General features: G+C 48.3%; 1 protein-coding gene across 1 annotated transcript in view; it reads left to right on the plus strand.

Moving 5' to 3' along the window:
* The window catches only part of LOC147668662 (transmembrane protein 131-like), a gene marked incomplete at its 3' end in the record, with an annotated part of 812,034 nt that extends 789,232 nt beyond the window's left edge, over positions 1-22,802 (plus strand). The window contains exon 27 of the mRNA XM_086948537.1: positions 22,660-22,802. Within this exon, the coding sequence (XP_086804663.1) occupies positions 22,660-22,802 (143 nt within the window). The remainder of the gene's footprint in view (positions 1-22,659) is intronic.
* Between the last annotated feature and the right edge of the window lie 3,788 nt (positions 22,803-26,590).

Raw genomic sequence — 26,590 nt, forward strand, 5'->3', positions numbered from 1 at the left:
GCCCCAAAAGCCTTGCGGGAGCGGCATTGGAAGTTGCTGGAGGTCCGGCATGCCTCTCACCTCTGCTCCGGGTCTAGGGGCCGTTCGCAGGACTGGAACAGTCGCTCCTCGGATTCTAAGGCTTCCCCTTCAGATTCAGGTAAGCGATGCCATAAAACGAAGTCGAAGAAGTGCGTTCGCTCTCCGACATCCCCCTGTCACTCCCCGGAGGCGGCCGTGGGGGACAGGGGCTCCGCCCCTGTGGCTTCTTCAGAGCCTGGGAGTCCCGCGGCCTGCCCGCTATACCCGTGTCTGTCGGTGACTCCCGAACAGGTACAAGGGTTCCTTGCTGCCTTGGACCCCCTTTACAGGCCCCGGGCTCCCGCCGGCACGCCTTCGGCCCCGCGATCCCGTGTCCAGATCCTTTTGGCCCGGCGTCACCACCTCTGGCGCCAGCCCCGTAGCCACTTGATCCAGTGCCGTCGGTTCCGGCGCCACAAGGTTCAGCGCCGCTGGCTCCGGCCCTGACGCCGCCCTTGGCTTCAGCCCCAGCGCCGCCACAGGCGCCGCACTGGGTGCTGTTTCTCCCACCCCGGTTCCTGGACCATTTTGTTCTTCCCTGGGATAAACGTTGGGATGCGGCTCTACCGCTGCCCCGGCTGGCACCGCTACCACCTGCCGCCGCGGCTGGCTCCTTTTACCCCGGAGCCAGACGACGACTGGTACGGCTCTGAGGACCCCCTTGCGCGGCAGTATTACTCAGAGCAGGATTGGGTCTTTCCACGAAGGCCCCTGCCACGTCTGGGTTTCGTTGCTTTCGTGGCCAGGGTAAAGGCACCCAAGCACGCTCCTCCGCTAAGCCTGTGCAAAACCAGCCCCAGCGTGACTGCGGCCGTGGCTACCACAGGGACGGGTCTGGTAACCAGCGAGCGAGCCAGTCCACCTCCACCCCGCTGCTTCCGCCTCTAAGCCAGGGAGCACCACACGCCGGTGGGTGGCAGGGTACGTCACCGCCTCCGCCACTGGCGCAAAATTACCTCGGACAAGTGGGTGCTGCAGATAATCTGTCACTGTTACTCGCTCGCCTTTCTGTCCTCCCCTCCGCCCATGCCACCTCGGTAACACCGCATGTCGGGGGATCATTTGGCTCTTCTCCGTCAGGAAGTCTTGGCCCTCTTGGCCAAGGGGGCAATCGAGCGCGTTCCCGGTCAGGAAGTAGGGAGTGGTTGTTATTCCCACTACTTCCTGGTCCCCAAGAAGGACAAGGGGGGTCCATGCCCTATCTTGGACCTCTGGGACGTCAATTGCTTCCTCCTGTAGAAGAAGTTCAAGATGCTAACCCTGTCTCAGGTCCTGGCTACCCTGGAAACTGGATGGTGGCATTGGACTTGCAGGACGCCTATTTCCACATCCCCGTCCTGCCTACCCACCGGCGCTACCTGCAGTTCACGGTAGGCCAGGAGCATTTTCAGTTTGCTGTGCTCCCCTTAGGCCTTACCAGTGCCCCTCAGGTGTTCACGAAGGTGATGGCGGTGGTCGCAGCTCATCTGCGCAGGTCAGGGGTGTCAGTCTTCCCCTACCTCGATGACTGGCTGTTGAAGGCTGGCTCACCCCAGGCAGTCGTCACCCACCTCCAGACTACGGCCGACCTCCTGCACTTGCTGGGGTTCTCCATCAATGTGCCGATGTCGCACCTGAGTCACTCTCAGAAGCTCCCCTTCATCGGAGCGGTTCTGGATTAGACGCTGTTTCCGGTTTATCCTCCCGAGCAGCGAGTCCGGGGTATTCAGGCTATGATTCCGCTCTTTCAGCCTCTGTCCCGGGTTTCAGTCAGGATGGCCCTCCGGCTTCTGGGCCTGATGGCCTCCTGCATCCTGCTAGTGATGCATGCAAGATGGCGTATGCGGGCTCTGCAGTGGGACCTGAAGTTCCAGTGGGCTCAGCATCAAGGCAACCTGTTGGATCACGTCCACATCTCGGAGGGCGCTGCACGACAGTTGCATTGATGGCTCTCGAATCGCGATTGGGTTAGTGGCAGATCCCTCTCCCTTCCCCAACCGGAGCACACAGTGGTGACGTATGCATCCCTCCTGGGATGGGGAGGCCACATCGGAGAGGCGGAGATCAGAGCCCTCTGGTCTCTGGCGAAGTCCCGGCTCCATATCAACCTTCTGGAGCTGCGGGCGATCCGGCTTGCATTAAGGCATTCCTTCCCTCTGTCCGGGGAAGTGTAGTGCAGGTGTTCACGGACAACACCACTGCCATGTGGTATTGCAACAAACAGGGCGGGGTGGGGCCGTGGACCCTTTGTCGGCTCTGCGCCTCTGGACATGGCTGGAGCATCAAGGCATTACCTTGGTGGTTCAACACCTGGCACGTTCCCTGAATGCCAGGGCGGACAAACTCAGCCGCCGGTGCTTGATTGATCACGAATGGCGTCTGAACTCGGCTGTGACACAAGGTCTCTTTCAGCAGTGGGGAGAGCCTTAGTTAGATCTATTGGCCACTAAAGAGAACGCGCAATGTCATCAGTTCTGCGCTTTGGAATTTCCAAGGCGACACTCGCTTGGAGACACTTTTCGTTGTGAGTGGAGTTGCGGTCTGTTGTACGCCTTCCCGCCTATACCACTTCTGCCCAGAGTGCTGAAGAAGATCAAGCCCGACTGGGCCCAAGTCATTCTTGTAGCTTCGGACTGGGCTCGAAGAGTATGGTATCCAGAGCTACTCAGTATGAGCGTTGATTCCCCCGATCCGTCTGCCTCTCGGGCGGATCTTGTGTCGCAGCAGCAGGGGACGGTCCTCCACCCGAACCTGTCCAGCCTCCACCTCCATGCTTGGAGATTAAGCGGCGACAGTTGACAGCTTTCGGTCTTCCGCCCGAAGTTTGTGATGTCATTCTGGCAGCCAGGCGACCCTCCACCAAAACGGTATACTCCTGCAGGTGGAACAGATTTGTGTCATGGTGCACAGCGAAGGCTGTAGATCCTCTTTCTGCCCCTCTTTCTGAGGTTCTTCTGTTCCTTCTCTCTTTGCCCCAGCAGGGCTCTGCTCTGGGCACTATCAAAGATTGTCTTTCGGCCATCTCTGACTTTCTATGGCTTCCGGTTCTTAACCGTTTTCTTAAAGGCATTACACATACATTTCCAACAGTACCCTTCATAATGCCTCAGTGGGACTTGAATATTGTCTTGACTTTTCTGATGTACTCTCCCTTTGAGCCCCTTCATAACTGTCATTACGTCTTCATACTCTCAAGACTGCTTTCCTGGTAGCTATCCCCTCTGCCAGAAGAGTGAGTGAGCTCCAGGCTCTTTCTTCTAAACCTCCTTTCCTTTCTGTTCATCCGGACAAGGTGGTTCTCAAGGCTCGTCCTTTCTTGCCACAGGTTGTCACACCCTTCCACATCGGGCAGACCATCACTTTGCCCACCTTCTTTCCGCCTCCGTACCTTCAAGGGAAGAGGAGAGGCTCCACCGTCTGGACACAAAACGGGTGCTTGCATTCTATCTGCAGCGTACATATCAGTTCCGGGTAGATGATCAACTCTTTGTTGGCTACGCGGGCTCCAAAAAGGGTCGGACGGTGCACAAACGGACCATCTCCCGCTGGGTCATTCTGTGCATCAAAGCATGTTACTCCTTGGCCAAGAAGGAGCCTCCTGTGGGGCTGCATGCCCATTCTACCAGGGCAACAGCAGCCACTACTTCCTTGGGAATCGGTGTCCCCCTGCAGGATATTTGTCAGGCAGCTACGTGGGCCTCGCTGCACACGTTTACCAAGCACTACTGCCTTGACAGTCAGGTCCAGAGAGACTGCTTCTTTGGCCGTTCTGTGCTCCGTGACTATTTGGTGTAATCCTGTTCGCAGACCCTCCACCCAGGTTGGTATTGCTGTGTTATCTATTCTAAGGTAAGAAATTTATCACTAATGTGTCTCTTTCAGATGCACAAGTTACTTACTTGTGTAACAATATATCTGTAAGAGACATTAGTTAGTGATAGATTCCTTACTGCCCCACCCATCCTCTCCGTTCTGCGAACTGATTACTAGGGTTAAGGTTATCCCCTTTTGGGGCCCTAGTTGTATGCACCAATGGTCAGTTCTGGCATGGCTCTGCGTTTCCGCGCGGAATAGTTGTGTACAGAACTGACGTCAGCGCGCATGGGTGGCCTAAGTATTCTGTGATGTCATCTCAGCGCCTACGACGCCGGTGACAGACGCGGAGCCGCAGGACGCCACCTACTGGCGCGCAGATGTACTGCTAAGCAGAAAACTATCTGGATCCAGACTGATGCCTGGGGATATTCTAAGGTAAGGAAGTTATCACTAACTAATGTCTCTTACAGATATATTGTTACACAAGTAAGTAACTTGTGCTTCTCGACATTGAGCGCTGGTGAGGTGCTCGCACTGCTCTGTTCTGCCCCGCGTTTACCCACCAGACGCGTCATTCTAGGCCGCGCCTTCTCTCCCTCACAAGGCAGCACCCTTCATGCCATCAGAAGCAGAAAACGATATCCCCTCCTGGGCCGCGCCTCCTTCCATCAATGAAGCCGCGCCTCCTAGCAAGTCACAGCCTGGTTGCAGCAGAGACAGCGCCTTTCACCGCTGACTGAATGGCATTCCTGAGGTGGCGCCCTCTTGTCTGACAGGGCCATCCCTCCTCATCTGTTACGGCAAGTGCACCTCCTCCTGCAGCTTGAGAGGCTTTTCATTGCTTGCTGAGACCGCGCCTCCTATTGTTGCTACAGTGGCATATTTGTAAGTAGCTGAGGTTGTGTTTTCAATTTCCAATACGATTGCGCCTTACTTGTTGCACATTGGTGTCCTTCGTGGGAATTGACAGCAGAGCACATTGTTTTCTTCTCACGCTTATTATTAGGGCGAGTCTTTCGACATCCTTCAGCATATGCCAGCCTTGAACTTGCTTCCCTCCTTTTGTCTTTCTACATTTTTCTAAATATACCTATACATACCATTATATATAGGTTTGTGATTTTAGGAGGAGACCGCAACGATTACTTTTCCAATGGAACTGTCTTTATCACACATCAATGCCTGGCTACTAATGCGGCCTCAATTGAGACAGACATCAAATATAGTTTGTTTGAGCCTGCGCGCCTTCGTATTACCAGAAACGGATATTCTAAAGACTTCTATGACCCGGGACATCTACAGAAATTTCTAGACGGTATCAAACTTCAAGACATGGAATCACAGCCCTCACAACATGACCAATTTCAATCATCCTCTTCCCTCTCCTCGCAGTTGCCAGAGTACAGACAAAGAAACCTTAGTAACTCTAGGCATCCTGGTAGGGATTTAGAAAGACCCAACCGCTCCCAAGAAGATAAAAATTCAGCTCTGCAATCTGTCTCTACTTTCACACAAGAGCCACATAGAGATAAATCCAAGTCCCCTCTTAAAACTTCCTCAGACGCAGACTGAACATCTTTCTGTTATTCAATTGGTTATTCATATGCCTAGATATAGTTAATAGTAGGCCTCGTATTTATTCTTGGTCTTCATTCATTGATATTAATACTAGAATTAATTTGTTTGCCTTTGCATGTTATGATATTCAAACATTGTTAGATGAATTATAGTCAGTTTTATTACTCTACTCTCTATTCATTCAATTCTATATTTATGATGCTTTCTTCTCTTATAATGGTGGCCTACTTTTTGCAACGTATTATAGTACATTGCATTACTTTCTTCTCCTTTATATTCTTATTGTTTTATTTTATTAAAATGTGCACCTGTTCCGATCTATATTACAAGTTATAGCATGTTACCATAGTCCATATTTTAATATTGTTATCCTGATACTTAATTACTTGACTACATATTTTTTATATTTTTAATGCTATACATATAATGACTTAATACCATTTATGCCTATTCATATGCACAATGTATACTCTTTTAGGCTGGTATATGTCATTTTTTTGTTAGTGTCTCTCTCTCCTTACTTTGGAATATTCTATAGTTTCTAAATTCTCATTTTGTTATTATTCACTCTTCTGATATCGTCCATCATATTCATGAATCTTTACCAATATGTTATCATGGGCTTTCTACCTTATACTATCACCTGCCCTCCTAATCTCTTCTTTTCTCCAACGGGGTCTTCCCGCGCGGCGGTGCTCTAGTGCGCCCAGGCCAGCGGTTGACAGTTTAGGATCCCCAACTTTCTTTTATCTGTACCCTCTTCTCTTATTTGACTCAGGCTATACCCTCATTCCTTCCCTCTCTCTTCTCCTTGTTCTACTCCCAACAAACAACATCTTACTGCATTGTTTTACACTTTATTATCTGTCTTACTTAATTTGTTTGCTCTTGTTTGTACTTATTTAACCACATATTGAAGTTTTTTGTGCTGGGCCAGGATACCTCTTTTCTATCTCCTCTTCCTCCTTGTATTTAAACATTATTTTGTGTGCTCTCCTCATCCAGCTAAGGACATTGATTGTTTTATTAGTTTTCTCCTATTAATATTGGTACTGCTTTAATATGACAAAACACACCCTTTATGTACAATCACATGGAATGTACATGGTCTCACCCATTACATTAAATGGAAGAAAGTACTCTCATCTGCAGTCCAAACATGTATAGGAGCCTTTCTGCAAGAAACCCATTTAGACACACTAGAGTCTGATAAACTATGCAGAGATTGGGTTGGGAAAGGTCATTCACAGTAGTATTCAATGGGGTGAATCCACTGACGCTGGCCCTTCCTGCAAATGTGGAGTTGCAATTCTTATTCAAAAATCTCTTCCGGTTACTGTCTGAAAAACATTATCAGATCCGGATGGACGTAATGTGTTTGCTAATGTGCGAATTGGAGACTCACACATATGTGTAGGATCTGTCGATGCTCCTACGGGTACCAGAAAATAATTATTTCTTCAGTTGCCCCGTCTATTAAAAGAAATTAATGCATCACAAATCTAATTGGCGGATATTGGAATCTGACACAAGATCCCATTCTAGAATAACAGGCCCATTAGACAGGGGAAATGCTTCAGATAGGTCCTTATTAGATGACATAATATCGGATAATGGATTAGTTGACCATTGGCGTCTTAGTCATCCAACAGATACGGAATACACCCTCTTTCTTTTCTTCTGCCCATGGCACATTCTCTTGCTTAGATTATTTTTTGACATCACAGAAAGTTGTTCAGTTGATCACGGAATCCCGCATCCTGGAAACAGCTCTTTCTGATCATTCCCATGTCATCCTATCCCTTGAATTGGGTCTTTCTAAACCAGGATTTAAACCCTGGCCCACGAGCATACGACGTCATAGAACTCCAAAGGGCAAATCTCAATTACAATCACATCTCCAACATTATCTTCCACTAATCAGGGCTCTCTAACCTCCAGCAGGACTATATGGGCTGCAGCTAAAGCCACTCTTAGGGGTCAATTACCGTATTTTCCGGCATATAAGACGGCTTTTTAACCCCGTAAAATGTTCTGGAAAGTCGGGGGTCGTCTTATACGCCAGGTGCCAAATTTTATGGTATGTTTTCATGCGTTTTTTCATAGCGAGGACTTCACTCGAAGGTGTCAGACCGCTTCACAATAGGAAATAACAAGAAACAACACACCTTATGTTAAAAAATACAGCCACCGGCACTGGCAACGTCCACACCCAGGCCCCGCGCCATGACCTGTGCAAGTATCGAAAGCGAGCGTTTTTTCATAGCGAGGACTTCACTCGATGGTGTCAGACCGCTTCACAATAGGAAATAACAAGAAACACACCTTATGTTAAAAATACAGCCACCGGCACAGGCAACGTCCACACCCAGGCCCTGCGCCATGAACTGTGCAAGTATCGAAAGCGAGCGTTTTTTCATAGCGAGGAATTCACTCGATGGTGTCAGACCGCTTCACAAGCGAGCAAATGGCGCCATGAGTCTTACCTAGACTGCCGCTGCCGCTGCGCTCGCGCCTCCAACCGCTTGCACATCCCCAGGCAGACGAGGCAGCAGGACGTCCGAAATATATAACGGGCAGCCGACGCCGAAGATGGCGGCCCCTGCTGTGTTGCACGTTTGACACGCGCTCCTCCACATGCACTCTCCATGAATCTCACGCTCATCGGAAGGAGAGGAGCGTCAGTACCACATGATCGCCTCAGGCCATGGGCATAGAAAGGGGACTGTAGAATGTTCCCGATGGCAGTTTTTGCAGCAGTTCTTTCAGCATAGTACATGTAATGAATTACAAAACATTACACTACATTTATTATTACCAAGGTTTTTATATGACTGACTGAGCTAAAACAACCATTATTATATTTATTACATAAGTTAGGTACTCACATTCTTTTGATACACACAGAGGGGCTGTAGTGAGTACAGAGTTTGTATGCAGTGTGCACAGGAAGTACCGGTACCAGTACCAGTAGAGCACTTGCCGTGATTGGCTGGTTGTTGCAAACAGGAAAGGCAGTCTGGTGAGCAGATATTTACATGTGGTGGTGAAGACAGTACAGCACCAGTCTCTGTACCTGTTCATACTGTACAGCACCAGTACATACAGTGCAAATGGCTGACAGTCAAGAACCCATCATGGCTCCAGCAGTAGCAAGAAAAAAGAAATATGAAGCCAGTTACAAGTTGTGAATTTTGCCATGGAACATAATAACTGTGCTGCTGCAAGACAATATGGAGTAACAGAAAAGATGGTTCGGGCCTGGAAAGCAAATGAGAAAGCATTAAGGAGTATGCCAAGGGGTAAGTGTGCATTAAGAAGAGGCACCCCACATTGGCCAGAACTCGAAAAACATGTAGCAGACATGGTGAATGAGCATCGCCAAAGCGGTTATGTAGTGACACAAAATAAAATACGATTGTTTGCACTTCAGTGGGCCAAATCTAACCCAGATCTCAGCAACAGATTTAAGGCCACTGTATCCTGGTGTACTAGATTCTTGGGAAGGCATAATCTGGTATTGAGGCAAAAGACAAAAATTGCCCAAAAATTACCTGCAGATCTTGATGCCAAAATGCATAGTTTCCATCGCTACATTATTAAGCTGCGCAATGAACATGGCTATGCGCTAAGTAGTATCGGAAATATGGATGAAACTCCAATGAATTTTGATATGGTTGCAAACAAAACTGTCCATCAAAAAGGTGAAAAAACAATTTTAATAAAAACAACAGGACATGAGAAGTCCAGTTTTACAGTGGTACTAGCATGCACAGCTGATGGCACCAAACTGAGACCAAAGGTTATTTTTAAAAGAAAAACAATGCCGAAACTCAAGTTTCCTGTTGGTTGTTTTGTGCATGTGAATGAAAAAGGCTGTATGGATGAAGAAGGGGTAAAGCTATGGCTTGATAATGTATGGGGCAGGCGACCAGGTGGACTTCTACAAAAACGTAGTCTACTGGTGTGGGATATGTTCATGGCTCATTTAACACCAAGCAAAGGCTGGCAAGAATAAAAACAGATGCTGCAGTTATACCTGGAGGATTGACATCGTTGGTGCAGCCACTGGATGTGTGCCTAAACAAGCCATTTAAAGATCGCATCCGAGAACAGTGGAATGAGTGGATGGTTAGCGGTGAAAAAACATTCACAAAAGGAGGAAACATGCGTGCTCCACAGTTAGATGTTTTGTGCAACTTTGTCATAAAAGCCTGGAATGACATTGATGCAGAAACAGTCATAAAGTCTTTCAAGAAGTGTGGCATATCAAATTCATTAGATGGTATGGAGGACGACTACTTGTGGCAAGATGAAGAGGATCCCGAAGCCGAGACCACACCATCTGATACGGAATTACCAGATCCATATGATGACTGCTTTACAGATGTACCACAAGATCTCATTGATTTACTTATGAGATCAGATGACGAAGAGGAGGATTTTGAAGGCTTTTAAAGGGAACGTTGTCAAATCCTGTAAAAATCGCTTGGACTTATGAAAAGTTATGAAAAGTTTAATCCACTTGCACTGTTTCATGCACTAATTTATGTTTACCGTACATGTTTGATGACAAACAGGTATGTTCACAGGTGACTGTTTTTCATATGGTTCTAAATAAAAATATTGTGACTAAAGCAATATTGTTTATACAACCAATTTGTTTGAGTTCAGTCTTTGAGTGTGTACAATAAACGCTTAACACTGTCCACTGATGAAGCCTTACTGCTCACCCACACGGAGGAGGACTAGAATCACTAATAAGCCCAAAATAAATTCTCAAAATGGCTATGCAGGACTGCGTTGGACTGCGCTGGAAGTGGGGGTAGTCTTATACGGCGAGTATAGCACGAAACCTACATTTTATCAAGAAAAGTAGGGAGTCGTCTTATACGCCGGGTCGTCTTATACGCCGGAAAATATAATGTGCGATGCAGCACTTGTTAATAAACAAAACGCAGGGCGACACACTGAACTCAAACAAGATATTCAATCTTACTCTCGCTTGTACACATTAACCACAACATTGCAAAATCATAAATCACTTGAACAAGCTTCCATGGCCCTAAATAGTCTTTGTACTTCCAAAGCAGAGTATGCTTTGCAGAAAATGAAGGGACGGCATTACGAACAAGGTGAAAAGGCGGGAAGATTATTAGCTGCACAACTACGTCAGAGAGAGGCAGCTACGGCCATTCGGACAACACAAGGAGATCTGTGTACAAAACCTCAAGACATTGTCAGTGAATTTGCATCCTTTTACCAATCTCTTTACACTCCAGATAATCATATAGACTTGGATAAGATGTCTACATTTCTTATAAAGGTGGATCTCCTCTGTCTCTCAGATGACGGTAGAGCCCTACTTGAAGGTGAAATCACTAAAGACGATATTTCCCGTGCTATATCTTCCCTGCTCTTTCACAAAGCTCCTGGTGAGGATGGATTCCCTGCCTAATTTTACCGATGTTTCAAGAAAAAGCGGTTCTGTCGGGTAGGTCTATTATTTCTTCAAAATACAATATATAAGATATTATTCCTTCAAAATACAATGTATGGAATACTGAGAAATTATGATACTCTCAACACACACAAGGAGAAAAAACAAAACCAATACTCTTTAAATCTGTGCTCAATCTTTATCAGAATTACTTCATTCCGTTATGAGCTGTTTGTATCAAAATGAAAACAAGTCATATACAAAATACTGTTTAGTGATATTTGTGCATAGTGAAAAAGGGACACATTGCGCAATACATACAATATTAATAGGATATTCAATCTAAAATTGTTTCTGTATGGGGGGTCAGGGTTCTATTTGAAACCACAGGGATCCAAACGTGATTTGCTTGCAGAGACTCTGTTCCCTGACTTCATTTCAAGGTTGAACGCGGCATTGGACTAAATTGTATTGATCCTTTCTGCCATTGTAATCCAGGCATAGAATCCCCATGCCTGATAGGACAGTGCATCTATAATTTCCGCTTCTTCGTCTTGATAAAGACCCGCCGTGACCACCAACAGGGGCACAGAAGGGTCGAAACGTCGACGTAATCTCTGTCCAGTGTGACCCAGTTTCTACAATAAGGACGAAACTGTGGTTTCAAATAGAACCCTGGCCTCCCCTACAGAAACAATTTTAGATTGAATATCCTGTTAATATTGTATATATTGCGCACTGTGTCACTTTTTCACTATGCACAAATGTCACTAAACAGTATTTTGTATATGACTTGTTTTCATTTTGATATAAACAAACCGCTCATAACGGAATGAAGTAATTCTGATAAAGATTGAGCACAGGTTTAAAGAGTATTGGTTTTGATTTTCTCCTTGTGTGTGTTGAGAGTATCATAATTTCTCAGTATTCCATACATTTTATTTTGAAGGAATAATATCTCATATATTGTATTTTGAAGAAATAATAGACCTACCCGACAGAACCGCTTTTTCTTGAAACGTCTATTTTACCCAGGTTCTGAGGGACACAGGGTTACCCCATTATTTTGAACTAATTTTATCGATGGGCAGGTCACAATGTTATCAATACTTTACATACTGCATTCCAAGAGGGGTATAATGTACCTTCATTAAGTCCTCTCTCCAACAAAGCTATTATTGCTGTCTTACCCAAACCCGGTAAGGGTCCCTTGTTATGCAGCAATTATCGTCCCATTTCATTATTAAATTCCGATTTTAAAATCCTAGCGTCTCGTCTCCGTAAAGTTTTACCTTCCTTTATACTCCATACTCAAGTTGGTTTTGTCCTGGGGCGTTCCTTTCTGAATCATCTTCGCACATCAGCCCATACACTGTGGTCGGCTAAACACCTTTCAGATGATGCACTAGCCTTTTCACTTGACGCAGAAAAAGCGTTTGATCACATTGAATGGGACTACCTTTTCATGGTTCTGTAACGATACAGATTGGGTAATCAATTTATAGATAAGGTACGCTTATTGTACGACAGTCTTCTGCACAGCTGAATTGTGGTGGGTTTTTATGTGACACATTCCTAATTCGGAGAGGGACGCGCCAAGGTTGCTCTATATCCCCCTTCTTTTCCTTTTGGCTATGGAGCCATTAGCTGCCACCATTCGTCAATCTGATGAAATTGCAGGTATCCCCCTTCCAATTGGACACTCTAAAATTTACCCATATGCTGATGATATCCTACTTACTCTTAATCACCTCCCCTGATCTCTTCCATCTCTTCTTCAAATCATCAATGACTTTTCTTCTTTCTCTGGTTACAAGATCAATTAGGACAAGAGTTAGGCGCTACCCATTTCTAATGGAACTACAAAAGCAGCAATACTCAGATTCCCTTTTCATTGGCAACCCTCACGTCTTAAGTATTTAGGCATTCTAGTCAATAAAGGTTTAGGAGATATGGTTATAGATAACCTAACCCCTCTAATTTCTCAAATGCAACGTGACTTAGACAAATGGAATGCCTTGGGGCTTTCCTCTGGGGCAGAGTCCAAGCTATTAAAATGGTCACACTTCAGAGATTTATTTACATTTTGGGTATGCTTCCCCTCCAGATTCCCTTATCTTTACTCCGATCTATAGATTCCAAGATTAAGATTTTTATTTGGGGTTCGACTAAACCTCGTCTTGCTATGACAAAGGTGAAGGCTCACCAGTTATATGAGGGAACTGGCCTCCCATCTATTGAACATTAATCCCTGGCACGGCACATCTTCCAACTTTCTTATTTGTTACCAGGAATCAAAGATGTTCCACAATAAATTCTTATAGAACGTCATCTTTTGTCCACAAATTCAGGTCTTTCTCTTTTTTATGGTAGTGGTACTAGTCGTTTTGACTCCAAAAATACAATTTTATCTGCTATGCATAAATCTTGGCAAAGAGGACATCGTTTGTTAGGTTCCAACCAGCGTATTCATAGCAAGGCTCCCCTCTGGAATAACTCAGCTATCCGCGTTAATGGTCGTACTATATCTTGGCCTGTGTGGCAAACAGCAGGCATTCACTGCCCGGATCAACTTTTCCATAAAGGTGACTTCAAATAGTTTCTGCAACTAAGTGAGGAATTTAATCTTCTCACACAACACTCTCTCAAGTACCTTCAGCTTCAACAGTGTTTGAAGAACCATTTAGGGCTGCCCCCTTGGTCATTGCATGCTTCTCCAATATTGTCCTATTCAAATACATGGGGGAAACTTAAAGGAGTGACTTCCGGTTTCTACAAAACCTTTGCATCTCATCTTTTTTCTAAATCCCTCTCTCGTGATCTTCAATGTAAATGGCAATCCCGTTAAGCAATCTCTTATACAGACACTGAATGGGAACAGCTCCTGGAGAATATACATAAAGGAGCTCGTGAAGCAAGGCTGAAATTCTGTTTATTCAAAATACAACATGATTGGCACTGGTCACCAGTTAAGTTACATAAAGCTGGTCTACTCCCCCATACCACCTGCTGGAGATTCTCCAATTCTGTCTGTGACACAACTCACATTGTTTGTGAATGTCCAAGTATAAAATCTTTTTGGAATTATATTGGTACTACCTTGCACTCCATAATGCCCTTGCCACTCACTCCAGCCAATATCCTCTTATATGATTTACGACATTCCCCAAAGCTCTCTAAACCACAGCATAGTCTTTTTCACACTGCTTCGGCCACAGCTAAAAAATTTATTCTACGTCACTGGAAATTATCTTCACCACCCTTACAGGAAGAATGGTTGGTAGCCATGATACAAATGGCTTCACGCGAAAGAACAATCTATAATCTTCAAGCTCAAGCTCACCCTTCCTAAAAACCAAAGTTGTTGATTCTCTGTCTCTCTCACTCCTCCTAAAATATCAATCAAGTAGAGTAATTCATTGTTCTACATCCTTGTTTACTCTGTTTTATAATTTGTTTGACCTCTTTCATTCTTCTCCTCTCTATTTCTCTCCTTCTTTTCTTCGTATCTTGGCTCATTCTCCTGCATTACTCCTCCTGTCTTATACTCTCCTTCTCTTCTCATATTTTACATTATGATATTCTTTTATCCCCAATATACGTTGTTTTAATTTTTGCAAGGTAAGTATTTCCCTGTGATAACACTTATTTATGTAATTTACATATTTATAAATGTTTACTCTTTATACACTCTTCTTCCCTCCCCTCTGTCCAATGTCTTTTCCTTTCACTATTTACTTGCTTGCGCTCTATTTATTTGGTTATTCCTTTATTTATTCGTACTATATTTATTCCTATGTCATTTCTGTATCAATTATTTAAATAACAAATGTCATGTATCTATTGCTGTTTTCTTTTTACTTTTTTTTGTTCAAATCTGTTTTTATTGTGAACACAGCGATAAGCCTACAACCCCGTGTCGGGGCTGGCCGCTCATAAAAGAGTTGGAAGGCGTGAGTAACCAGGGGGGGTTGGAGCATTAACACAGCGCCCTGCCTACAACCCCCAGAAGGGGCCGGCCGCGTGGCTTAGGGGTAGTGAAAGCAAGAGGTGGTTTTGTGCTGGTGTTGCATCGTTTTGCGGGGGAGGCGCGTATGGAAGTAAGAGCCGTAGTGTCACGTTTTCCAAAGGCCCAACGGGGCCCAAACTGTCCCATAGAGGGGCGGAAGCCAGAGTGGCAAGTAGGAAGGAAGAGAAAGTCGGAAGAAGAGTGAGCAGTAGCGAGAGGGAGAGGGGCCAGGGGGGAAGACTGTAGTCGCCGGTTGGGGGCCAAAAACGCAAGCTGGTGAGCGGAGTGTTAGAGCGCAACAGCGCCTGCGCTGGGGAAAGCAGTTAAGGGCCTAGTCTGCTCGGGTCAGCAGGGATGAGGGCGTCCTCAAATAACTGCAGAGCGCGAAGCCTGGGGGGCATGTGGCGGGCATAGCTGATGGAGCACAGATGGCGCACGAGGGGTTCCCACACTGCCTTGAAGCGCACGCCCCTCGTTTGTATCCGCGCCGTGAGCAGCTCCATAGTCAGGACCTGCCAGAGGCGCACAAACCAGGAGGCTATCGGCGGTGCCTCAGCCCGCTTCCAGTCAGAGCAATGAGTTGCTTAGCAGCACCTAACATGTGTAGTGTGAGGACCCAGTCGCTGCGCGTGAGGGCCCTAAGGGCAGGGGGTCGAATGCCCAGCAGGAGCGTGCAAACCTCTTCAGGTAGGGGAAAACCCAACACCCTCTTAATGTGACTGAGGACCTCCTTCCAGAAAACAGCTAGAGTAGGGCACGACCACCAGATGTGTACGAAGTCGCCAGTCGCAGTGCCACACCTCCAGCATAGCGGCGAGGAAGTTGGGAACATTTTGCTGAGTCTCAGGGGGGTATAGTACCATTGCGTTAGCATCTTGAATGCGTTTTCCCTCTGCGGGATGCTGCGATAGGTTTTAGGGATGTCAGTCCACAGCCGGGCCCACTGAGAAGGTGTGATATCGTCGCCGGTCGCCGACTGCCATTGCCTCTGGTAGGGGTGCGCGGGAGGAGCGGTGGGGTGCTGCAGAATGTTCTAGATCTGGGAGATAAGTCTTTTCAGCCCCCCGAGGGAGCGTGCCAATTTCTCGAATGGCGTGTAGGCCCTGGTGGCAGCCCGATACATGTCATCCCCCATAGTCCAATGGCGCAGTTGGGCATACTGTAGGCTGGCGGTCGAGGGGAGACCGAATTCATCCCTGCAGTCTGGCCATGATTTAGGTGCCCCTCCAAGAAAGAGGTCTCCTACAACTCTGCAGTCCCCTTGTGTCCAACTCTCAAAAGCGCGGGTCCGGGCTGCAGGGGGAAAGTGCGGGTTACCAGCGATGGGGGTGTGTGGAGAGGGGAACGTGGTTAGGCCCTTGGACACTGCCACTCTGTCCCAGACGTCAAGAACGGTTTTCGTTGGGACCGCCATGTATGCACTCCTGGATCGCGCCACGCGCGGTAGCCAAGGCAGGTCCCATATGGTGCGCCCCGTGACCACCCGGTCCATGTGGAACCAGTGCTTGTCGCTCTCTCGGGCACCCCATTCTATGACGAACCGAAGATGCGCCGCCCAGTAGTAGTGGAGAAGATTCGGGCAGGCGAGGCCGCCCCTGTCTCTCGGCTCCATTAGGACTTTCTGTGAGAATCGGGGTCGCTTACCACCCCAGATGAAGGACGTGAGGTCGCGCTGGAGACTCCTAATGCAGTGGAGCGGGATCGGGGTGGGTAGGCACTGGAAAACATATAGAATACGGGGGAGGACCGACATCTTGACCGCGTTGAGCCGCCCTAGCCAGGAAATCATCAAGGGCTTCCATTTCCGCAGGTCCGCCAGGACTTCTTTGCGGCAAGATGCCCAGTTCCGCGCGGACCATGAGTCCAGGTGGGGCGTGAGGTCCAGACCCAGGTATTTGATGTGGTCCTCCGCCCAGCGGTAGGGAGTAACCCCTTTCAGGAAAGCGACCTCCTCCTCGGGGATAGTGAGGTTAAGCGCCCAAGATTTGGTGTGATTAATCTTAAGGCCAGATGCTCGTTCAAATAGGGAGAGGGCGTCATGGACCGCCGGGAGGGAGTCCCGAGGGCGCGTAAGAGTAAGAATCAGATCGTCCGCGAACAGCGCCACTTTGTTGGCCTGTCCCCCGTGGGGGATTCCATGAATGTCAGGAGTGCGCCTAATCAGCTCCGCCAGCGGCTCCACCGCTAGGGCGAACAGGAGCGGCGAGAGCGGGCATCCCTGCCTCGTGCCCCTGTGAATCGAGAGCGGCGATGTCACTTGGCCGTTGACCCGAATTCTGGCCTGTGGTCCGAGATAGGGGCCATGCATCTAGAGATCATTTTAGGGCCAAGACCAAGTTTCTGGAGGACCGCCCGCAAGAAGGTCCAGTCGACCCGGTCGAAAGCCTTTTCTGCGTCTAGCGAGAGGAGGCAGGCCGGTATATCCCAATGCCGTACCTTCCCCACTAAGTGTGCCAGCCTGCGCACGTTGTCGGCCCCCTGTCGATCCCGAATAAATCCCACCTGGTCTGGGTTTACTAATCCCGGCATGTACGGGTCCAGCCGTTTGGCCAGGATCTTGGTGTAGATCTTAAGATCAGTATTCAGGGGGGGCGATAGGAGGCACACAGGTCAGGGTCTTTCCCAGGCTTGGGGATCAGGGCGATCTCCGCCAGGCCCATATCGGGAGACGGGCCAGTGGTGTCAGAGAAAGAACCGTACAGCCGCAGCAGGTGCGGGCGGAGCTGGGTCAAAAATAGTCGGTAGAAGGCCAACGGCAGACCGTCCGGTCCCGGGGTTTTCCCAGTGGGGAGGTCCTTGACGGCCTCTGTTATTTCCTCCTCCTGCAGGGGACCCTCTAGTGTAGCTGCACATGCTGGGGACAGCGGGGACCCCTCAAAGTCCGAAAGAACGGCCTCCCGTGCCTCCGCAGATGTAGGCTCCTCAGCATACAGGGAAGAGTAGTAGGCGACGAAGGCTTCCTGCTTGGCTTTCTCAGAAGTGGCGCAGGTGCCATCCTGCCGCTTGATGTTGGCGATGTGGGCCCTGGCTGCACGCGCTCGCAGCCTGCCTGCCAGCAGGCGGCCGACTTTGTCCCCGCCCTCGTAGTAGCGTTGTTTGAGTGCCAGCAGGGAGAGCTCTGCCTTGTTGGTGCGCAGAGTGCGGAGTTGCCCCCTGAGATTGGCGAGTGTTCTCTTAGACGCCTGCGAGGGGGAGTCCCTGTCCCGAACCTCCGCTTGTTTGATCTCACTAGCCAGGTCGGTTTCCAGCTTAAACGCCTCCCTCCTCCGCGCCACCGCCAGGGAGGTAATGTGGCCCCTAATGGTGGCCTTGAAGGCATCCCAGACCGTATGGAAGGGCAAGTCAGGGGTATGGTTAATAGCGAAATACGAGTCTATGGCGTCACGGATGCTAGCAACATCCTCCGGGTCCCGAAGGACACTCGGCGGGAGTACCCACCTCCGCTCACGAGTGGCGTGGGCCAGGGGATCTTGTAGCAAAAGTTCCGCATGTGCGTGGTCCGAGAGGGAAATGTCGGATATAGCGGCAGCCAAGGAGTCTCGGGCCAATTCAAGGGAGGTGAAAAGATAGTCAATACGGGAGTATGTCCTATGGGAGTGTGAATAAAAAGAGTAGTCCCGGGTTGTGGTAGCGCCACACATCCACGAGTCCCAGGTCGGTAAGCTGTGTTCTAAGGGTGGAGGACATTGCCCCCGTGCCATTAAAGGAGGCTCCCGCGCGATCCAACTCAGGGTCCCACACTAGATTGAAGTCTCCGCCCAAGATCACGTTAGGGTCGCCTGGCGGGAACTGATCCCGCAGGAGTGTCTGGAGGTATTTGTCCTGCGACTGGTTGGGCGCATATACACATCCCAGGGTGAACTGTGCACAACCCATCTGCACCGTGGCTCGGAGGAAACGCCCGTCAGCACTCTTGAAGGGTTTCGTGGGTCCCCGTCTGAAGCCAGCCCTGCAAAGGATTGCCACCCCCGCCGTCTTGGTGTCAGAGGAGGCCCAGAACTGAGTGGGGTATCTAGGGTGCGCCATGCGCCTGGTGTCCCCCTTTAGAAGGTGTGTCTCCTGGAGGAGGATAATGTCAGGAGAGTGATGCAGGAGATAACGCCATATCTGTCTCCGTTTGTTGGGGGAGTTGAGCCCTTTAACATTGAGTGAGAGGACCTTCAAGGGCGCGGGGATGTTCGCTGTCATCGCACTAAGGGGGGGCGGAGCTGCGCAAGTACCAATGAAGCAACCCCCCCCCCGCAGACAGGGCAGCGTCAGCCTCATCTCGTCCCCAGCGTGCCAACCCCCGTAGGTCCCACCATGCCACCCCTCTGCAAGCGCGGGGAGAGAACAGGTAGAAAGGGCAGCGCAAGAGAAAAGTAGGAAGAGAAGAGAGAGAAGGAAGATAAAGAGCGTATAGAAGAAACACAACTAAAACAGGCCAACAGGGCCATTGTACATTGTCCCAGGTACCGGACATCCTCTACCCGAGGGTTCGGATGAACACAGGAATGTCACTTCCTACGGGACAAAGGGAGGGAGCGGAGATCTGGGTGAGTGGAATGAAATCCGGTCGTCTCGCAGCCCGTCCACCCCGCTGTCACAAGGCAGTCCGGGGGTGATTCGAGCCGGGGGGCCCTCAAGGTCAGACCAGGCGCCAAGAGGGCATTGACGCTCGGGGATGCGATGCAGGGCCCGAAAGAGGCGAAGTCCATCGTCCGCTCCTCCTGACCCCCACAGGGGGGGAAAAAGAAGCAGAGGCGGCCCTCTAGAGAGAAGGGGAACCCCATCCCCAAGAACAGTAGGGTCAGGCCACCGAGGCGTGGTAGGGCAAATCCAGGTGCCCAGGGGGCGAGTGCAGGTTCAGGGCAGCATGAGTCTCATCAATCATGGTCAGTGGTCTTCTGGAGTTGAAGGACGGTCCCCACCCTCAGTGCCGGAGGCGAGAAGCTGGGAGGCCTGTTCCTCGCGGTCGCCCTCGAGGGAGCGAATGTGAGCGATAATGTCTTGCTTGGTCTGCGAGGCGGAGAGGTTATCCACAGGGGGGGACCGGCGCCGTTGGCGCACAGTGGACCAGTCTGGGCACGGAGGGGCCCTCTCCGGGTGGTGAGAGCGGGATGGGCTGTGGTCCGGGGACTCCGGCATATCAAGCAATTGCGCCGCTTCTCGGTAGGACCGGAGGGCCCTTCGCTTGCCCTCCCACCTAAAGATGAGGGCAAAAGGGTGTCCCCACTGATAGGAAATGTTGAGGGCCCGGAGTCTCTCCGTGATCGGGCGGAAGACCTTCCTCCTGTGGAGCGTGGTGGGAGCCAGGTCCTGGAAGATCTGGATCTTGTGGCCTTCATATCGCAGGTCCGGGTTGTCTCTAGCCGCTTTTAGTATGGCCTCCTTCTCCGTGAAGTAGTGGAGCCTGGTGACAATGTCGGGCAGGAGGCCCGCCTTGCCCCCCGCTCCAAAGACTCGATGTGCGCGATCAAGGCGCGGTGGGGGGGCGTCTTCCTCGCCCCACACCGCTTGCAGGAGTAGGGCCACGTATGCCATGGTATCAGTCCCCTCTTCTCCGAGTGGCACACCCCGTATGCGGAGGTTGTTGCGGCGCCCCCTGTTTTCCAAGTCCTCCTGCTTGATCTGGAGCTGGATGTGTTGCTCTTCCAGGGTCGCCACCCTCTGCCAGATCTGCTCCAGGTCTTCGGTGCGGGAGTCAACCGTCTTCTCCAGACCGTCAACCCGGTCGCCGAGGTCGGTGACCTCCTTGCGCAGCTCTTTGACGCATGAATGGACCTCCGTCCTGAGGGACCCAATTTCGGACTTTAAGCCAGTCATGAAGGAGGACATGAAGGCCTGAGTCACTGGAGGGGAGTCGGCAGGCGGCGGAGGCTTCCCCCCTGATGATGAGGGGCCCCCGGAAGATGGCGGCGAGCCCGCCTTGCCCCACATGGAGGCCACTGATGTACCTCTGGTTGTCTCTGTTGGGGGGTCCGGCTTGTTCCCTTTGCCACGGGTCATGGTCCACTCAGGGCGTGGTGGAGGACCGTTATCGGCAGACGTTCCACGGTGACCAGGGTCTGGGTCCCACAGACCGGGAACCTCCGATGGCTGTGGCGGGGTTCGGCCTCCCGCTCCCGCCTAAGTCAGGGCCTTCCCCCAGTGCAGTGCCCGGGTAGTCCCACAGCCCTCCGTCCAGACTCGCTAGGGCAGCAGGGTGCTCGAGGGCAGGGGATCGCGTGGGTGAACGAGCTGGCCACCCTCCTCCAACCGCAGCCCCACAAGCAGCCGAGCAGGGGGACAAGATGGCGGTCAGGGCTGAAGCAAGGCCCTCCCAAGGCCAGACCCCGCCAGGGACAGGCCGGGGGAGGGGGCGGCGCGGAGGCTGCAGCTCACCAGGAGTGTCCCGCGGCGGTTGTTGGATCTGGAGCTGGGGCTCGTGAGGGGAGATCCTCCGGCGTCTTCTTCGGGTCCGGCCTCTCGTTCCCGCCCAAGCCGGGGCCTCTCTTGATCGTAGCGCCCGGGCGCCCGGGCGGTCACAGCGTCGTCAGCCGGGGGCAGCCCGGCGCCAGCAGCCGTGATGGTGCGCCCAGACAGCGATCAGCACCTCGGAGGGAGACTCGCCACGTGGAGGGCTCAGGGAGTCACCCGCCCCTCGCCAGCGTCGGTGATCGGCTCCACTCCGGGAGAGCCGGGCCAGGGAACGCAGCGGCAGACCCTGCGGCAAGATGGCGGCCAGGGGCCGATCGCAGAGATCCCGGGGCTCCGGGCGTCTGCAGCGGGGTTCCTAATAATCAGGACTCTCCTCCGGGAGATGTTGCTGGCAGGGCTTGCAGTAGTCGGGGGGGTCCCCAGGTGAAAGAACCCCCCCAGACGTCGCTAAAACAAGCTAATTACACAGCGGGGCGACGGAGCTCGCACGAGACGCGTCCGCTCACATCGCTGTCTCGGCCACACCCCCTCTTTTTACTTTTACAGATGTTGTAATTTATTAATTACCAATCTTTCTTTTTTGTCTTTATTCTTATGTTTTATTCTCATTGTAAAATGCAATAAAAAATATCAACACAAAAAAAAAATCTTACCAAACAAGCATTATTGAAGAGATTCTCAGTTTCATTATTCAAAGTGTTGTCACTGAACTTGAACGTTGTGCCAATATCTCATCTAACAACATGCACCAACTCCAATTTGTTGCTTGAGGACAACTATTTTGTGCTCTAGTGTATGATAAATATGGTAAAGTGTTTTCCTACTCGCCTGTATCCCATTTTACCTGGCTTGTAACTGACAGACTGTACCACATCGGTCTAATCCTTCACGTATGTAGCCATATCCTCTGCTTAACATTGTTGACCTTTGTTTTTCCTTATTGACCAACAAGGGTGTCTGTATTCAATAAAAAAATATTTCTTGGGATTGTCACGACCCAAGGCAGTGGTGCTAACTAAGCAGACATTTATGAAGTTTCAAAGAAATGTAGGATTCGTCTTACTCATACAACTCAAGAACTTCAAATTTCAACAGGCATCATGCATTGTGATTTTGAATTTATAGAAAGTTTTAGATACTCAGAGGAATTTGCATTAAAAACAAATTTAAATTTAAGCTCCCTGTTTATCCAAACTATGGGGTTACGGGCCCAAGTGGTATTTCTTAGTGTGCATGTAGTATACACTTTTTTTGTGGCGAAGGACCGTATTAATAAAGCCATTGTTTGTAAACCATAATTTGTATTCCGTATGTGAACTATCTGAAAAAAGCTCTGTGTATTGTAATAAAAATGGTAATCCTTTTTATCATTCCGTAGAAACAATTTGACTGTGATTGATATGCTAATAGTAGAAGGGACAGGAACAACTGAGAGTCTGAGGGTTGCAGGCAAGCCTCCGGGACCAGGAAGTTCCTTGCGATTTAAAATCACTGAAGCACTTTTGAAAGATTGCACAGATAGTAAGTATTGCAGAACTACCAAAAGTCTTAAAATAGATGGTTTAACTTGCTTACTGATGTACTGAGGCTCGACACAAGAGATATTGTTTTCTTTTAAATATCTGACAGGAATGCATTCATTATTAAGCATTTTATGGAATCTGTTGCTTGATCTATGTGTATATTGAAAGGTTAGTGTTACACTACCTCAGAGAGAACGCTCGGACATGACACGCAGAAATACAGCCTCTTCTATTTATTGTGCCACTTGTGCTCCGTTTCCCATAAGCAGACCCTAAATTGTTTTTATTTGCAACTTTGACCCCCTTTGCTTGCCTTCTGAAAGAATCTATGAAGCTGCTCCCCATAGGTTGCTGCCCATTTTTGATGAAATTTTCTTAGCAATGCTCCCATTCACCAATAGGTGGTGCATGTTCCTCCACGGTGACTCTGTGCATCCCAGAAGTGCAGAGCTGCATATAAGCACCATCCTTCCACATCAGTTCCTTTCATTCCACTCCCTTTGACACTGATCCAGGGCTCCACTCCCAACTTTGTTGTTTTTTCAGTGACTTTTAAATAAATCAAAAAACAATGCGCTCACAATGTGCCATGAATGATGTCTCCCCTAAAAAACAACCTAATTCAAACAGTGCCATGATTGCAGGAAGCAGCTGTTGATCATGGACATTCACAACACGTTTCTTGTGTGTGGGCTCTGGTTACAACTCAGTTGTGTGATGGATGCAGTTTCTTGCACCTGAAGGCAAATGGGGGATAAAAGTTATAGCGCCACATCAACAAACAAAAAAAAAGATGCAGGCAAAAATTAGAACCTGCTTCTGCTCTGCACTGAAGCAAATCTTTTAATAGTCAGAGCTCCAGTGGAGCCCAAGATCAGCTGGACCTTTTCACTATTCCGAGAGAAGAAAAAAAATCAAGCTCAATGATTCCATTATACATCTAAAAGAATGGTGCATGTTTTTTTTTGCCTCGTATGGGACAATGTGGACCTTAAGAGGACAGCTTTCTCTCCCTTCCCGAATAGTCCTTGCATGGGACATACAAAAGGCAAGCAGACTCTATCCCTTCACTTGAATGGTGTTTCACTTTCCGGTCCTTTATTAAAGCCCACCACAAGAATGTCCTCCTTTACTTCTAGTGTGTTATTTCTTCACTATGTGGGAGGCGATCAAAAAGGTCTAGTATCCTTTGTTGCCTTATTTTTTTTCTACATTCAACTGACAAAGGATGACATGAAAGTTTCTTATTGTATTAGACATAGTTTGATGGATCCAACAACCTACTGAACGGACAAAAGCATTTATATGAGAAAGGAACCTTTGCTAGTAACTAGCCAAGTAACTAGTTACAGGCAACAATAGTAACAGTATTTAAATGTCAATCATTAAGTTTATGTAGTGAGCATTTGATGTAGTTTTTAGTCCGTTTCTTAAATGTTATTTAACAACTAATAATGCAATAAAATAGACAACTTCTAGAGTGCATCTTTCTCATATCAAAAAGTATCTCCAGATGTACGTTAAAAGAGAAAGTACTAAAGGAATGCATCTCCTTTGGCTTCTAAGTATTACGTTTTTTAATCCAGCAATCTTTCCTTTGTAGCAAATACTTGTCGTTATCATACCATTTCATGTTGGAACCTCCCACAAAACGTGTCATCCGATTTACATTTTAATGAAACTCTTTAAAATGTCTCTTCACCAGGACCAACAATTGTTACTGGTTTAAGTCTAATGGAATTAACATCAAAGTATAACTCAAACTGTTCGTATTTCCTACATACCAAAATCCACAGGGACATTTCAAGCTGTACATACACTTTTTGGGCTTGCATGTAACAAAATATAATTACATTTGTTTACCACTATGTAGCTGACCTATCTACGAAGGAAATTGTCCACTGTAATAAATTTAACAAATGAGATTTTGAGGCATTACTGGTGAAGCTGTTTTTGAAAAGACAAAAGTTCATTAAAGAATTGGAAAGCAATCCAATATATAGACATTTCAGATGCCCATCCTAATGCCACCATTGATGCCTCTATAGTTACCTTCAAGATTACAAGGATTGCACCAGAAACAAGCAATAGAGCTGGTTGTAGATGGTAGTCACTGCTGTTTTCAAATAATTTTTGGGTTGCGAAAAGATCAAAGGAGGGTGTAGGCACTCAAGATTGGATTTGTAGGCTGTAAGCATACAACTTTCGAGGCCCGGTTCAGAAAGGTCATTCTGGCTCCTGTTACCTAATTCTTGAGGATTTATATTTTACTGTTTTCCCTGGACTGACAAAATTCCCGTTTTAACCACCTCACTTTCCAGCCTTGTGTATGCGCTTAATGTGTTGGTGATAACTCTTTTAAATCTTTGTCTTCCAGTGTCTGGTTATTAATTGAGCTCCCCTCCTTTGGTCGCCACCCTTCTTTGTGGAGTATGCACTTTGCCCGAAGGCATTCCTCTTCAGCCCCCACCAATATTTATTAATATCCTGAAAGAGGCTCCGATCAGTTGGGGGTAACCATGGCCATGACTCTGGGTGGTCTTTTCTTCCATTGACAGCTTGTTGGTCATCTGTTACTCTGCTTCTTGCAGAACAAACTGATACAGTAAACATGCAACCCTTTATTTTTGTGTTTTTTTTAATTGTTTTTCTATCATGCAATTTTCTTTGCCCCAGGCATTCCTGAGTATGTACGACTTGCAGTGTCATGGGAATCAAACATGTAAGGAGTTGCAGGATCTGATTATGGTATCCCAAGAATTGTCCATTGACTTAGTGGTACATGTGATTACCGACCTTCTTGTTTCCCTTGCTTTCAGGTGATAGTAATAACAGATGCTGTCCTTCTCAGTTGGGTAGCCCATCTGGTGTGGCTGTGAATTTGGCGGCTTATGGTCATAGATGGAGTTTGTTTCCTACATGTCTCTGAGAAATGCTTGACATTTTAGGTCTGTCCTTGCCTTTGTGCAGGACCATGCGGTCCAAGACCTGGCTGACTAGCCCTCGACCATGTACCGTGTGACCAGGAGAGAAGGTTTAGGTTCCTTCCAGCTTGGCTACAAGACCTTGACTGTGGAATTAGGCAAATAGTCATGGTCCTTGTTGTTGCAACAATGTTCAGGCAGAAGGTCTTTGAGCAAGCTGATTGTGCCTTATGATGATTGGAGTTGAAGCAAATGGACTTGGAGAGTCCTGCCTTGTGTTTGGGTATGCCGGGCTTCTTCCTTTTGTTTCTTCAGTAAAAATTACCTCCAGTTATTTTGCTTCACTATTTTTAAGCTTAATTGGTTTCTGATTGATGTGTTTGTGTTGAATGAGGACTTCAGCCTCAATTATGAGATCTCTTCAGGTCACCTTTTTCCTCTGGTTCTGAGAAATTCAAAGTTCCACTGACGAGACATAATCCTAATAGCACTCGGCGAGCTACTAAATGTAGCACTCTTTTTGACTTCCATTTAGGCCGTAAACGTTGACCCAGCAGAAGTCCTGGGAGTTCATGATGACATAATCACACTGGCACTGCTAGTATGGATGCTTATGCCAAAGCAGTGGTCTCTCTCATTAAACATGCATGATGCCCTGATGACTAGCAGTCCTGCTAATGATAATTCTACCTATGCCTGAAGTTTGAACTGGATTTCTTGCTCGTTGAACTAAATCAGATTGCTGTCCCACTTGTTAAGATTTTTTTCGTTGGTTAAAAAATCCTTCAAGGCATGCATGTAGGTTGGTATTGTGTGCGAGTCCTACATTTCTTCTGGAAGTGTTTTCAGAGTATCCTTTAGC

The sequence above is a fragment of the Lissotriton vulgaris genome, unplaced genomic scaffold (genome assembly GCF_964263255.1).
Source record: "Lissotriton vulgaris unplaced genomic scaffold, aLisVul1.2 SCAFFOLD_700, whole genome shotgun sequence".
NCBI classification, from domain to species: Eukaryota; Metazoa; Chordata; class Amphibia; order Caudata; family Salamandridae; genus Lissotriton; species Lissotriton vulgaris.